This window comes from Nymphaea colorata, chromosome 12 (assembly GCF_008831285.2).
Source record: "Nymphaea colorata isolate Beijing-Zhang1983 chromosome 12, ASM883128v2, whole genome shotgun sequence".
Classification (NCBI taxonomy): Eukaryota; Viridiplantae; Streptophyta; class Magnoliopsida; order Nymphaeales; family Nymphaeaceae; genus Nymphaea; species Nymphaea colorata.
Window position 1 is genome coordinate 18,533,481 of NC_045149.1, and position 14,691 is coordinate 18,548,171.

The 14,691-nt window shown below is 37.8% G+C and overlaps 1 protein-coding gene across 1 annotated transcript; it reads left to right on the top strand.

Annotated features, from left to right (window-relative positions):
- Positions 1-6,036: 6,036 nt before the first annotated feature.
- Positions 6,037-7,390, top strand: LOC116266114 (zinc finger protein 4-like). The gene has a single exon (XM_031647209.2). It carries the CDS (start codon positions 6,573-6,575, stop codon positions 7,134-7,136), a length of 564 nt encoding a protein of 187 aa, XP_031503069.1. The 5' UTR covers positions 6,037-6,572; the 3' UTR covers positions 7,137-7,390.
- Positions 7,391-14,691: the final 7,301 nt, after the last annotated feature.

The following is a 14,691-nucleotide window of genomic DNA, read 5'->3' on the forward strand; positions in this document are numbered from 1 at the left end:
TCCAATCCAGCGACATGCCTTAACTTGGGCATGTTTTGGATTGAGGCTCATCTCACCTTAGCCTTAGAAAAATCTACGAAGAAAATAAATAATGGATTTCACAACTGCAGATTCAAGATCCGCACTATGTTATAAAAATCATGGATCTATAGCCGAAATGAGTTCGATTCAAATGAAACCAAACCGTTCTCCCGTTTATATAAAATCCATTTCACGGGGAGTTGGTGGCATAATTCTTAAAATTACCACTTTTATATTTTAATTTTCTTAAATTAAAGCATACATGTTAATTTTAATCAGCTAGTGGATGCCCTCGATTGCAATCCGATTGGTCAGTCGAATAGTCGATTAGATGGTCAATTCTATTAAGTAAATAATTTTTTACAAGTTTGAGAGAGAGAGATAGATTCCGAGTGAAAGCTACGAAATTAAATATGTAAAAGTGCTAACGGGGAATTTCTTACTTGATCAGAAAAAATTGAAGTAAAAAAAAAAAATTTGGTCAAATCACCAGTGCATGATTTGATATTACAGCTAGCGCAGTACCTTGTTATCTTGTGGAAAGCTATATGTATATACAGTTCTGAGAGTGACTCGTCAAATCAAATCCAGTAGTTTATCTGTTAATCATTGATTGCTTGTTTAGGTGAAATACTTTATTAAATTTACTTTAACATAGAAAAAAGGCCTTGTACATTTTTTATTCTTCAACTTTAACCAATGCTTTCAGAGTTCAGACATCAACAACTTTCTTTTATTCGTTTAGGCATCTGATAACAACCTCAAGGACTCATCAACAAATTCATTGACACACTGTAAGCCGTACGTCTCATTTAACTATTTCTGGTCACTACTGAACAAAAATAGGAGATATATTCTTCACTTCATGAACGTTAACGATCAGCTTTAGAACCTTAACGAAGACACACACACGCACGCACACACACACACACACACACACACACACACACACACACACACACACATATATATATATATATATATATATATATATATATATGTTTGAATGCCAAAGTTAATATAGAGCTCATAGTTGTGGATGAATGTTCTAACGAGTCAATGTTCTTGGACAAGCTAGGTGTGACTCGGCGGGAAAAGAGTGCGTACTCGAGTAGACAAGAAAACATGGAGGACGAGTAAAAGAATTCTCCCTCCCCTCTCTTCTGGCTTCAAAGAACAGAAATTTTTTCTAACAAGCATATAAATCTCAGTTTTATACAAAATATTTCTCAGATATAGAAGCTTCTCGCATGGAAAATTTCAGTCATTCATTTCATTTTTGTGCGCCTTTTTTGCTAATTACACTTTCTCAGGGACATAATTAAAATGAAAATTTTTATGGGACAATTCATGTAAAATTTTCCTTTTCTATGATATCATTTCTCACTTTTCACTTTAGTAGTGTCTATACCCAATTTAAGTTCTTATTGGAAGCAGAATTTAGAAGATATATACATTATTTTCATGTATCATGCATGATAGATCCCACAACAAGCTAGGAAAATGCACCGATTACGGCATACAATTTAATCTTTGAATGAATATATACATAAAACAATAACACAATACCCTGATGATGATACACTGAACAGAAGAACGGCATTAATGGTGTTTCGCATTATTTGGCCTACTCAACATAATACTGTTGCAAACCTCCACTATTTGACCATAAAGTCAATGAGATTGTGATTCATGAATAATATTAATCCTGCCCATCTTTATTCTCCCAATAAATTACCAGAAAGATCCTGATCCGTTCCTCTTTCTTTCTGGATTTCAAGAGAAACCCAATTTCTTGTAAATTTAGCTGATCCAAATCCGACCAACTTAGATGTGTTTTAGAACACAACTGATATGTCGCTCACTTTGCACCTGGATTAGGACACAGTTGTACCAACCAATGACTCCCACGTGTAATACAACACTTTTATTAGCATATGCTAGCAATATATATATATATATATATATATTATCACTTTTAGGCTAATGTGAATATGGCTCATGCTTTCTTTTTCCGTCGTGTTTTGTAATCTTGCTCATCAAGACGAATAAAAAAACAATAACTCAGTTTCATCTTCCATAAAAAAGTGTTGACATGCATCCATTGCTTGTACTATGGGCGCCTTTTAAGTAGATCAGAACAACTATCTCCCTGCCTGGTCCTGCTCCTTTCTCGATGAAGCTTGCTTTCCAATTTGACTGCACATTTGAGAATAAAGTTTCTTGACGTATGGTTTGGCTATAGTATGGCCTCAGGAAAGACTGTTTATATAAATGATTAAGCCCATAATGTATTCCCTGCTTTTGACTGAGCTTCTGAAGCTGGAAGTTTTCATTATGGTACCGAAGTTGCAGCCTTTCATTCTTTTGGGTGATAGCAAAATAATCTGAATTCATAACTCATCATCTTCTCAATAGTTTCACCATGCTTTATTGTTTTTAAATCTCCGTGAATATCTTTCCATTTTCCCCCCCTACCCAAAAGGAAGGTCTTTATCTCCTTTCTGAATTGTCGCGATTCTTCATCGTTACCCTTCAATGGTACTTTTAAATGCACCCACTTGATGCAGAAGTTCCATTATTGAGTCTTCTTTGATAATTATCTCTTCACAGACAACCAAGGCTGCACACAACCAAGTCAGTGTTTCAGAATCCACTTGTTTTCTTCTGGTTTCTTTTATTTTTTTTCTTTTTAAAGAGAATGGAAAACTTTAATGGAATCTTAACAAATTTATACAGACTCCTGCCATGGATGTGAATCTGAAGACTGCAATGATGGTGCACGACAAGGTAGCCTGCGTGTAGATTTATACAGACTCTTCTGTTTTCTTTTCCATTGTGAGATGCAAAATTCATATTCATTAAGACATGTTTAATCTGAACAACTTTATTTCAGTTAGAAAGCACTGATAACAGCCAAACTTTGTTATGCGAAGCCATGTATTCAAGCTTTTCAGAGCCCAATATGGAGCAGACAGCATCTCTGTCAAAGGGGAAGCGATCAGTAGTGGGATTCTCACGAGCTTCTTTCCTTAAAAAGCTAGCCATTCTTGGGGCCTTTCTGCCTTTGCTGTCAAAGAAGATTTAGGACCATATTACAGATCAAGTGTAAATAGATCATATTCACATCAACTTACACACATAAAAAATCTGATTCTGATCATATTCAGACTTCAGTGCTTTAAAAAGGAGAAACAGAAAGAATAAAACAACAGTAGAAGTATAAAGAGCAATAATGACAGCAGATCAACTTTAGAACTGCCTTCATATGACTTCAATCCCGAGTGGTCTCTCTCTCTCTCGCGAAGCCAAACGAGATAGCAGTAAGCTTGTGACTCCCTGCACTCAAGAGAACCTATGATGAGCCACACTATGCCGTTGTTGGGAGTCCTATAAAAGCTGGAAAGAACACAGAAAAAAGGAGATGTTGATCGCAGAGAACCGCAGCGTCCTTGCATGAGTCGTATGATACGGCCGCTATTGCAGCCGTCCACCTGGTGAATCGACGGCCGAGAGTGATGGTAGGGGCTGAATCCTCCAGAAAGGTGAAAGGGAAGTTGTTGGTTGCAGAGAGGAGGAGGAAGTCTTTGCATGACCACGGCCACAATCTTAGCCGTCCATCTGGCCGATCAACGGTGAAGATTGATGGTAGGACCCAACCCCCCCCACGTGACATGCCCTACCGCACAAGAGGCGAACAGGCCATGCAAGGCTTTGCACACAGAGAGTACCATGCTCACGTAATCACAAGACATCAATCAAGTATCGATTCTTTTTTAAGTACACTCATTATTTGTACCTTCGGTTCTCTCTCTTTTCTAGCTGTCATGGGGCATGGAGAATAACAGGAAAGACATGGAACTATTTAGGGTAAAATCTAAGAAAAGATGCTGGCAGAACACTGTGGACCTGGATCTGGAACCCTGGAAGGGGGCAAAATTGTCTTTTTGTTATGTTCGAACTGGTTATGGTTAGAGAGGGGAACATGGGGACAATTTGTCCTCTCATGGGCCATTCAATGAACCCAAATGGGATGTTGTCCTATAGAAGAAAAGAGAAAACCGCATAGTTTATAGGATGTTCCTGTGCTGGGCCTTGTACGTCTTCTTTCACAACTGGCGTTTGCCGGTTGAAATCAAGATAGAAGCCACCAGTCTTGTCCTCTCCACTGTTGCACCAGTACCTTGTGTTCTTTTACCTTGTTCATCAGATGCATCGATGTAACTGATTCTGTGGGGATTTGGTTATTTTCATGTCACATCACACACACACACGCATATATATATATATATATATATATATATATATTAGAGTGCTGTTTTTGGCCATACGATTGATTATCCTGATTGCAATTTGTTTTTAAAACTTGGTCTCTACAAAGGAAGTATATGACTATTTATTGAGAATCTCAGATTTCAAAGGGGTTGGAATCCGACAGAACCCTTCGTATGGTGCCAAACAATCATAATTATTATGAGGGTCTCAAAATGATATGCTCCCACACATACACATATCAAATGACATTTGTAGTTGTTTAAAACAACACAATAGTTTTTTTTTTATTTTTTCTCTTTGTAGAAGGTCATTATTAAACATGGAACTGGCAAAGAAATAAAAGAAAGTTCTTTCAATTGTCTTATAGTAATTACTAATTACTTTTTGAGAGGGAGAGAGAGAGAGAGAGCATGGGTGTGCTGTGGTTCAATCACCTGCTGCATATGAAAATGCTGGGGACAGGTTCAAGTTCAAGTAGACTTCGCGTTTAGAGTTATCTTGGCCTAGGGTTTCCACTTTTTTTTTTCTTTCTCTTTTTCTTTGTTTAGTGAGTTTTGAAAAAAAAAAAGAAACATTATAATATTCTAAGGTAGATTACTGGATATCTGAGAGCCCAATATACTTCTAGGGTTTAGGACCATGTTCTTTCCTTGGGAAGACAATAACAAATTCTTTCTTTGCAGTAAAAAGAATTATTAAATTAACTCATGTTCTGTAGTTTTCAATTACTTTCTTTCCAAGCAGAACAGCAAGCTATCTGCTCCTTCATTCTATAAACAACTCTACGTCTGTTTGGCAGCGCTAAATCTGTGAATTTATGCGGCACTCCTGCTGCGCCTCTTCATTTAAGTCAAGCATTTAGGGTTTTCTAAAAGTTTCCCACAGTAAATTAAAACTCCAGGAAGTGGATGCAACTTGTATGAAGATGTTACAACAAGTCACCCAACTTTTATTGATATAAAAACCGCAGGTTCTTGCTAATAACCCAAGTTGAGCACCCTCTTATAAAATATTCCAATTTCTATTAGATCCATCCACCATGAAACTAAACCCACTTAATATATACATGAGAGAGAGTGGATGTGGAAGAAAACTCCGGTTTAGCAAGAAAGATTCTAGAGAGAGAGAGAGTGGGTGTGGAAGAAAACTCGGGTTTAGCAAGAAAGAATCTAAGTTGGGATGTTTGTCAGGTTTTCTTCTTTGGTCTTGCAGTGCATGGATGAGGTAGTGAAGAGGCCGAAGATGGCAGGGCAATCCCCATAACTCATGGCTGCATGCATGGGCGTGCAGGGCTCCCCAAAGAGGGCTATTGGGCAGAACCAGCAACATAGCTCTAGCTAGGTTGAGTCACATTTCCTTGCACTCCCCAGAAAAGGAAAATGAAAACCCAAAACTCAAAACAGCAATTACTGCAGGAAAACGCCTGCAAATTTTGATCAGAATGCCCAAGAAACCGATGCAGGGGGTTATCAATCCCCACTACTTTTTCTTTTTTTCTTCTTTTTGTTTTTGGGGAAGGTGGGGGTTTGAAGTCTCTCTCTCTCCAATCACGCCCTACAGTATTTCCCAAAAACCTTTATTATTTCCTTGCATGCAAAGCTTTAAATTCTCTGCTCTTTTTTGGAGATCACAAAAAATAAGGTGGAAAGATCCCACCTTCCTTCTTTTATCACTTTGTTTATTAAATAGTGCAAGATATGCTTCAAAGCCATCCCCATCTCTTGCATGCCATCTGTTTGAAAACCCAAAGGAAAAGGTTCTCAAACTCAAGAAGACACCTTTATCTTTTTCTCCCTCTCTAGTTTTTGTGTGCCCTCTTCCACTTCCTGCTCTACTGCAGAGACACTGGTAAAGCCCAGAAAGATTTTGTCTTTTTTTTCCCAACTAGTTCAAAGATTGCACATAGAGAGTACCCCACCACTCTGTTGTTTCTCATACATCCTGCCAACGCGTATATAAATAGAGGGGCTCGACAGGCCTTTCTCCCTGCTTTACACCAAAAGAGAAAAGAAGAAGAGGCAATGAAAGGTTGGCTGTTGTAGCCCACATCCAAGCTCCCCACTTTCTCCAGTCCAAGGAAGCAAACCCAAGATGGTTATTTGATTCCTTCCATGGTATTTCAGACTCTTTCTTATTAAGTTTTTTGATCTTCTTGGCCACTGTAGAGAGAGAGGGAGACAGAGGCAGAGAGGGAAGAAAAAGGAAACTTGATCCAAACGAATCAACCCCACTTTCTCTTTTTTCTATTGTTCTCCCTTCACTGTTTCTCTCGCAGCATGGCAGATGATGAAAAGGGTTGTGCAACTAATGAAGTTGTAGATGGCTCTACTGGAGAAAAGAGGTTCTTCCCCTGCCTCTTTTGTTCAAAAAAGTTTGTCAGCTCTCAGGCCTTGGGTGGTCACCAGAATGCACACAAGAAGGAGAGGTCAGCAGCAAGGAAGGCCCAGAGAGCAGCTGACTACAGGATTTCAGGGCTACCCTCCCCACCTGTTATCTTTGCTCAAAACCTTGGTGTCTTAGGCCCTTCCTTCTATATCAATGCCCACTCTGGGAATCACGGCATCCCTCCAACTGGGCACTTTGCTTCTCAATTGTCTGACAGGTTTGGGTCCAATGGAGCCCCTAGGTTCGACAACCCATACAGAGGACCACCATGTTTTGGGGAGGAAGATGCAAGTTTCTTCAATTGGCAGAGGAGTTACAGGGACAGGGTGGTGAGCAATGGGGAGTTTCCATCAGAGGGGCCTTCAAAGAAGAGGGCACAACTTTTGGGAATTGATGAGGACGCATCTGGATCTTCTGGAAGTGACCAGAATCTTGACTTGTCTTTGCATTTGTAGAGGCTTAAGGATCTTCAACAGATATAGGGAGAGTCATGGGAGAGACCACAATTTTCTTGTTGCAGAGAAAGAGAGAGAAATAGTGTCCTATAGGCTTATCTCCTTCTCTTGATCTTATGTTGGGACGTCGGTTTTTGGTTCTGGGTATGTGCATGTGTAATAAGTTAATAGTCTTCTTTCTGATTTCTTTGTTCATGGCCCTCTGCGTCTGAGGGCATGCTTTTTCAGTATAGTGATCATCTTCTTTTCGACTATCCTTGTTTCTTGTTTCTTCGCCTTCCTCCATGGTTGAAGCTTAAGAGGCATGTGAATGGTTTTTCTCCTTTCCCTTCCGATAATATTTTATTTACTAACCCAATCCATAACATTCGGCCAGATATAGTAGATTATTTCACCAAATTTGGATTCTTATTCTTGTCAAGATCACTCAAGGCTCTCCTGTACTGTACTTCTCCTGTCATTGCTACATGAAGAACAGCATTTAGAAAAAAGAAAAAAAAAAAGGAAAAGGAAAGAAAGAAACTTAGAAAGGTTCCAGTAACAAAACAAATAGTACGCTTTACGGTCAACTGACTGCTCAGGATGTTTGCTTGCTTCCCCTTTGAAGAGGTTTTGTATTTTTACACAGTTGTTTCAAAGAAAACTGCATGTTCTTGTCATTTTCAACAAGTTGTTGGCCGATGATAAGGTCTCTCTGACGGCTACACCTTTTCTTCGTCATGTCTGGCAAAAAGAACCGAGATTGGAAGCTTGAAAGGAACGATAACCTATTTTTAGAAATTATGGTCTTTATCTTTAAAGTCAAGCTCTTCAATGGCAAAATACTGAGATTCCTTGTGCCATGCTCTTTGCATTTATTAGAGAACCTTTCGGTCCAAGGGAGTTCATCCGGATACAGAAATACCCAGATCATCAGAGTAATCACCAAATTTTGCTTTATTCAGTGCATGAATGCTGCTTTTGGCTCTATTCAGTACAGGAGAAAGTACCGTCTTTTGCTTGTTCATTTGGCTCTACTAAGTAGCCACTTGATAGATCAGTTCAAAATAATTGTAGTTTGCCGATCCTAAGAATTGTGAGTTCAAGAGATAACTATAAATCTCATTCTCACAAATGTCCGTGAGGCTTCTTCCTCACAAAGTACCCACAACTTCTGCTGGAAAATAGAAAAGCTACAAAAAGGATCAGAAAAATATTCGGGTATCAGAAAGAAGTGAAACTTCGGAAAATGGCACCACAGGATCTGCATTTATCTCAACATTCGTGAAACATGTTCATAGTGATATATAATAGTTTAATGTCTGAAGAATATGTATACTTTGGTAAAAGTTGAATTGTTTGCCTTCCTTATCTTTAGTTTAAGTTCACTTGGCAGAGACTGTTTCCGTCCTGATCTTTAGGTTAAGTACAATTGGCAGGAACTATGCATGTTCTTATCGCAAACCAAGCATGAGTTAAACTTATGCCCATGCCGGTTAATTGGCTTGATATTCGGACTTCAGACTTCACGAGACCAATTTCCAACATGATGTTGTCCACAGGCATAGAGCAATTACCACATATATGGGTTTCGATCACCACCTAAATTAAGCGTTTGTTATTAATTTTTTCACGAAACAATTGTAGTTAAGATCAGAGATCCGGCTGCAATGGCCTGAACTCGCGTACCTATGGTCGCTTTCCTAGAAAGGTAACACAAGGCGGATGGCGGGTGGCCGGTTTTCTTCTTCTCCTTCAAAGGTGAATGAAAAAGAAGAACAGCTGAACTACAAAAAGAGAAACTAGAACCCTTCAAGTGCTTAAAAAGTTGTTACTGAACAATGTAATTAATTTGGAATCCCACCTAAAACTATGCTTAAGCGTGATACCCTATTGGCACAAAACACCAAGTTTGCTAGGGTCTTAACACGGCGAACTTATGGCAGTAAACCAGACCAGTTATCTTGGCAACCTAGATGCATGAGCCCAAGGGGACGTGCCTTAGTGGGAAACCGAATTTAGATCCCACACTTTCTTCATTGAGCTTAAATTCCTTTATACAAATCAATTATTTAATGTACAGGGCCCACTTTGAACCCATAGTTTTTTATTCCATACGATCTTTTTATTCAATTCATATAAACCAATTTCATAAAGTTTTGGGTCCATCTTGAAACCCATAGTTTTGGGTTCCAAACAAACTTTTGGTTCAAATCAAGAGACTTGTTTTCCTGTCAGGTACGTCATTGGAGCTTTTGCTTGTAATTCTCAACAGCTGGAGGAGGATTTTAATTAGTCCAGCACTATGGCAACCAGAGCAGTGGAATGACCCAAATATTTTTCAGTTTAAAATTAGCAAAGATCCAAAAGCATGTTACTTTAGTTCCTATCCCTAAAGATAGGGTGTGGACCATACATAGTACCATTCCCAAGTGATCAATCTGTCAAGAAGCAAGCTCAAGAAACCTACCATCTCACCTTTGGCTTGTCACATATATCAAGAATAAACAGACAACAGGAGAATGATTCATATACCTACTGTGGTGTTACATGACATCGGCTACCTGTCAAACTTCTCCAAGTGGTCCAATTAAGAACCAGCATGAAAACTATTTGGTGTTGTTCATCTCTGATAATCATACAAAAGATAATAATAACATAATAAAGATGAGCATATTGAAGAACAATATTGACATGGTTACGTAACAGGCTCTGAGGTGATCACTGTTGCAGTTAATGGCTTGCAGGTAAAAGGTGGTACTCTCAAATAAGATAAAACCAAAAATATTTGTACATACATACATATATATATATATATATATATATATATATATATATATATATATATATATATATATATATATATATATATATATATATATATATATATATATATTAGTTTACTGAAGCCTATATAAAATTTGGATAACCAACTGGAAACCGCCATTGAGGAATCGGTAGCAACATCTCCTTTAATTATAACCTGTTTGTTCATAGAATGTAGACAGCGCACACCTTGAGGAATAAATAAGATCTCCTCGACTGTACGTGCCCCGAATAAATCAAGTGAAGCAGGAAACTGACGATTAATTTTGGGGGCATCATTCTGATGAACTGATAAAAAGCACAGGTGGGTCTTCCATTTTTCTTTCATTTTCTTTCTGATTCTCAATTAATCCACATGCTGTTTCTTAATTTATCTGATTCAGTGCTCTTACTTCCTTCTTTCAATGGAGAACCTTTAAGGATGTTAATTAGATTTATTGAATCTCAGATCGTAACGTATGTGATTGCTTCATCAATGACTCTGCGCTCATCCCGGGGCGTCGATTCAAATCTATTCAACTACAAAACCTCCTATTGAATTCTTCTTGGAAAGCTGACGATCTTATCCAAGTCTCAAAACACAAGCTATTGAAATCCCTTGAGAGTTCAATTTAGAGTTGCTGGCTTAATGACGAGTTAACCACCTCATTATGACGTAGGTATGAGATTTAAATTCCAAAATGGTAGCCCCGGTAACGCTTCTTTTTCCTTATTAATGGAAGAAAAAGATACGGTTGCCGCACTGTTACTTAAATGTCAAGCACGCTTATTGCTGCCACGAATAAGTCTCATGGCTATCTTTTTAGATTTCCATTAAACATATAATGCATATACTGTTTCGGTTTTGGAAATTAAACCATATCCCATCGCCATTGGCGGTGCAGTTCTGGCGGCATTATCTTATAGATGAAGCAAATTCTGTAAAAACTGATTTTAATTTTAGTAAGAACAGCAGCGAGGTTCGGAAGCAAAGCAATTTGGGCAATTATTGGTGACATTGATCGACTAATTTAATTTCGGTATGCAGAGTTAACTTTTGATATATATTCTTAATTTGACGGTAAATCGTGTTTCAATTCATATTGGCCCATCTGGTTAAAACACACACACACACACACACACACACACACACACACACACACATATATATATATATAGAGAGAGAGTTTGTATGTCGCCATTTTGGAATTTTACATGCAACTCTGCCAAGTTCGTGAACTTCTTGAGCTTGGCATCTTAAGCGACAAGTTGGAGATCATTAATTAATCAATGGTGATGGAAGTGCATGAATTTATGAACTTTGGACAAGTTTGATCAAGAATGTTCACCAAGTAATTAATGTGAATTTATGGGTTGCTAATTAACTAAAGGATTCAAGTAACCTTAGAATTGCAAATGAACCAAATTAATATCTTCATAAAGCCAAATTGGAACAAATTAGAACCAATCGTTCATGATCTATATACCTGACAGATACTGTTCAAAACAATGCTATCTCATAAAAATCAATTGTTTCAATAGACGAAAGTCTGTACATAAGTAAATTTTTAGAGAAGAAATATCTTGTAATCATCAACCAGCTCCTGGAAAACTACCACTAAGTTTTGGTGTTCACAGCAGATAAATTTCCAATCAAGCTAATCAGAGAGGGCACCCAGTACCAGTCTCAGGATGTTGCCTACTTTAATCCCATGAGTGCCAAGGACCACCAATAATAGTTGTATGATATATTATGAGTTTTCTACTCCATTTGGCAGTTGGGGATAACTTTTGATAGGCTTGAAGCCTGACTATAAGTTTTATAAACTTTTCTGTTGGCCAATCCAGCTAAGTTGACATTCTCTCTTTTGTTTGTGAGAAAGAGAGGGAGAGAGGAATGAACTACTGTACTTAGATTACCCAAAAGGGCCAAGAGAAGAATTAACAACTGTACTTAAGTTCTCAGCAACACATACAAGAGAGAATCTCTGAAGAATATGGCAAGAAGCCAAGAGGGATGGAGCTAATACTTCTAAAATAAAAAAAAAGTGTATTTTTTCTCTTTCTTTTAAAGAAAAAAAAAATAATTGTAAGCACCAAGTGATGTGGGGGCCACCATCCATAAGTTGGTGGTGGGCCCCACAACTTCCACTCCCAATGTCCACTATCTATTGTTTTTTTCTCATTTGATAACGGAGGTGGGATGTCGGGGCATTGGCACCATGAGGGCTTTCAATGGACAAGAAAAAGTATAAAGAATTGTCAGTAGGCCAAGTTTCCACGACTACATTGAGTGCACTAAGGCAAATGATAAACAATTCAAATGAATGCAATTGCAGAGTTGGTGCAGCAAAGTTGCCCTAAGTTTGCCTAAGGAAACAATACTGCTTCATGACTAGTAATTCCTGGAAAGGTTGTTGGAAGAACAAAGACAGTAGTATAGTAAAATCTAAAGTACATTCAGTGAAAATTTAGGGAATAGTGTGAGTGTGTGTGTGTGTGTATATATATATATATATATATATATCTGAACTTGTTCCTGTTAATACCCTACGCTGGACAAACTTTACAAGTAATTCCCTAAGATATGAAAACATTATGATATTCTATCATCCCAACAACACCTATGAAGCCTATTGAGACAAAACAATGCATCCTATAGGTGAAAACATGAAGGGAACAATATTGGTCCTTTGAAGGCTGAAGCTAAGCCACTTACTGCATGTAGGTACTCCATTTTGATTTTTGAAAACTTTGAGTAGGGCCTAGGGCTGTGGAATGTAAATTTTCAACTTTTTCTAAGCCAAGTCTCTAGCCTGTTCCCCATGTCAATGCTGTTCAGTGCTTGTTCATCTAAAACTTGTTGAGACAACAGTTAGTCAGAAGCACATGCTGGCAAATTGTACGGGATGAGCGACAAGCGGTGAAAAATTATTCGTAGATGTAGCCCTACCTATAGCTTGATAGTCTATGTGTTGTATAACATAAAGATTAGTGATTATGTCGGATGATTAGAGTAGGTTTTGTAGTTTATAGCAATAAAAAAGAGGAAAAATAGTTGGACTATGAAAGAGAAAGCCTCTAATGTCCTTGTATCCTGCTCATCAGACAAAGTGCTTCTCGAATTACGAGTGCGTGAAAATGGAGACTTTTGAATATCAAAATAACACTTTCAAGGAGTTAATAGCTTTCTCTAAGGACTACCCAAATGTTAATGCTCCAACACCACTTCATGAAGAATGGGAACTAGTTACTACATGTTCTCCTAGTCAGCAGACCACTGTTTTCTTGTTTTTTTAATTGCCCAAAGCAACACAATCTATGCCATTGGATGATCTTTGAATGCAATACATGCTGTAACATTTATTAATGTTCCATAGGGAATTGGTTGTACTTCACTAGGCCAATACTGCCACTGGCAGCACCAACAAAGCATAAATTGTTTTAGGAAAAGATGGATTGTTTTATATGTCATTAATTAACTCTCAAGAGTGAAAAAATGTTTCATTGACACTTTCTAATAGAAGAATTACAAACTTGCTGTATAAACAACTTAATGTGTCTGACCATGAGCTTACAACAAGCATAGTTAATAATGATAATAATAGAGCATGTTCACTTCTTTTGCCACACAAGAATGAGATATCTAGCTAATTTCCCACCCTTGGGCCATTAAACAGTAAAACATCTAGGCGACCTTGTCTTTCCAGTTTCATTGTAAGGAGTTCACAAAAGTAAGCCACTAATGACCAAGAACACTTCAACCTTGAGGTACTTGGACAGTTTTACTCTAAAAATCCATATAATTGTGATCAAATTGCAATGCAATGTATTTAGTTGACTCATTTTGCAACTTCTGCAAATCCAACTTGCCAAGGCATCCTAAAGATCCATACCATATATTTATGGTTTAATGTACAAATCCAAATTTGATTTGTTGCCAACTTCCCAGGTATATAGAGATCCATTGCTGTCCTGGCTTTACTTCAAGTCCTACTCGATATGCATTAATGAATAACCTTCTTTGTTAGTCATTGAAGCTATTCAATCCAAGTTCTTTGTTAGTGCTTGCTTTAAAGATGAACAAAGGCCCAGAGCTTTAAAAGCAAATCTTATTGTTCATCTTCCGTCATGGATTTGCAAGAACACAACTTTGCACTCATTGCATTACAAGACGCTAACAAGTCAAACAATATAATACCCATTTGGCAGTCTGTAAATCAATTGAAATTCTTCATTGATAACCAGTTGATATTAAGCTTCCAAAAGAATCAAGACTCATAATATTTTCATACGTTAATTTGATGGAACCCATGAGATCATTCATCATACGTACACACACATATGCTCCTATAATTTTTACATATATTGGTCTTGCTTGATTATCAAAATCAAGCTTCTGTGATAAATGGGGAGCAGGTTTCATGTTCTTAAATGATATTTTGCTTGAAGAACGACGTGGTTCCAAGCGTTGATTTAGTTGGCTCTTTCTTTTGATTTATCGGTCTTTCAACTGTACCATCTCTCAATCAAAAGCTTCCGGTTGGCAATATTGTACATAGATTTCTAATTTTTCAATCAATCAATGAGCTAATCGAAGAAGAATTTAATTTCTAGCTAGAGTGCCCCTACGTGTGTCATTTGGAATCCGTGAGGACCAATAGTTCTCCTTTCTGGATCTGACTTTCTCCGCTTTATCCTAAGGTTTGCTTAGATCGGAGTGCCGAGAAAAATAGAAAAGAAAAGAGACTTTAGCTCTCTAGCTAGCTGC

What these genes read in the sequence shown, in the direction of transcription:
- LOC116266114 (XM_031647209.2), top strand. Translation starts at nt 6,573, where the DNA reads ATGGCAGATGATGAAAAGGGTTGTGCAACTAATGAAGTTGTAGATGGC.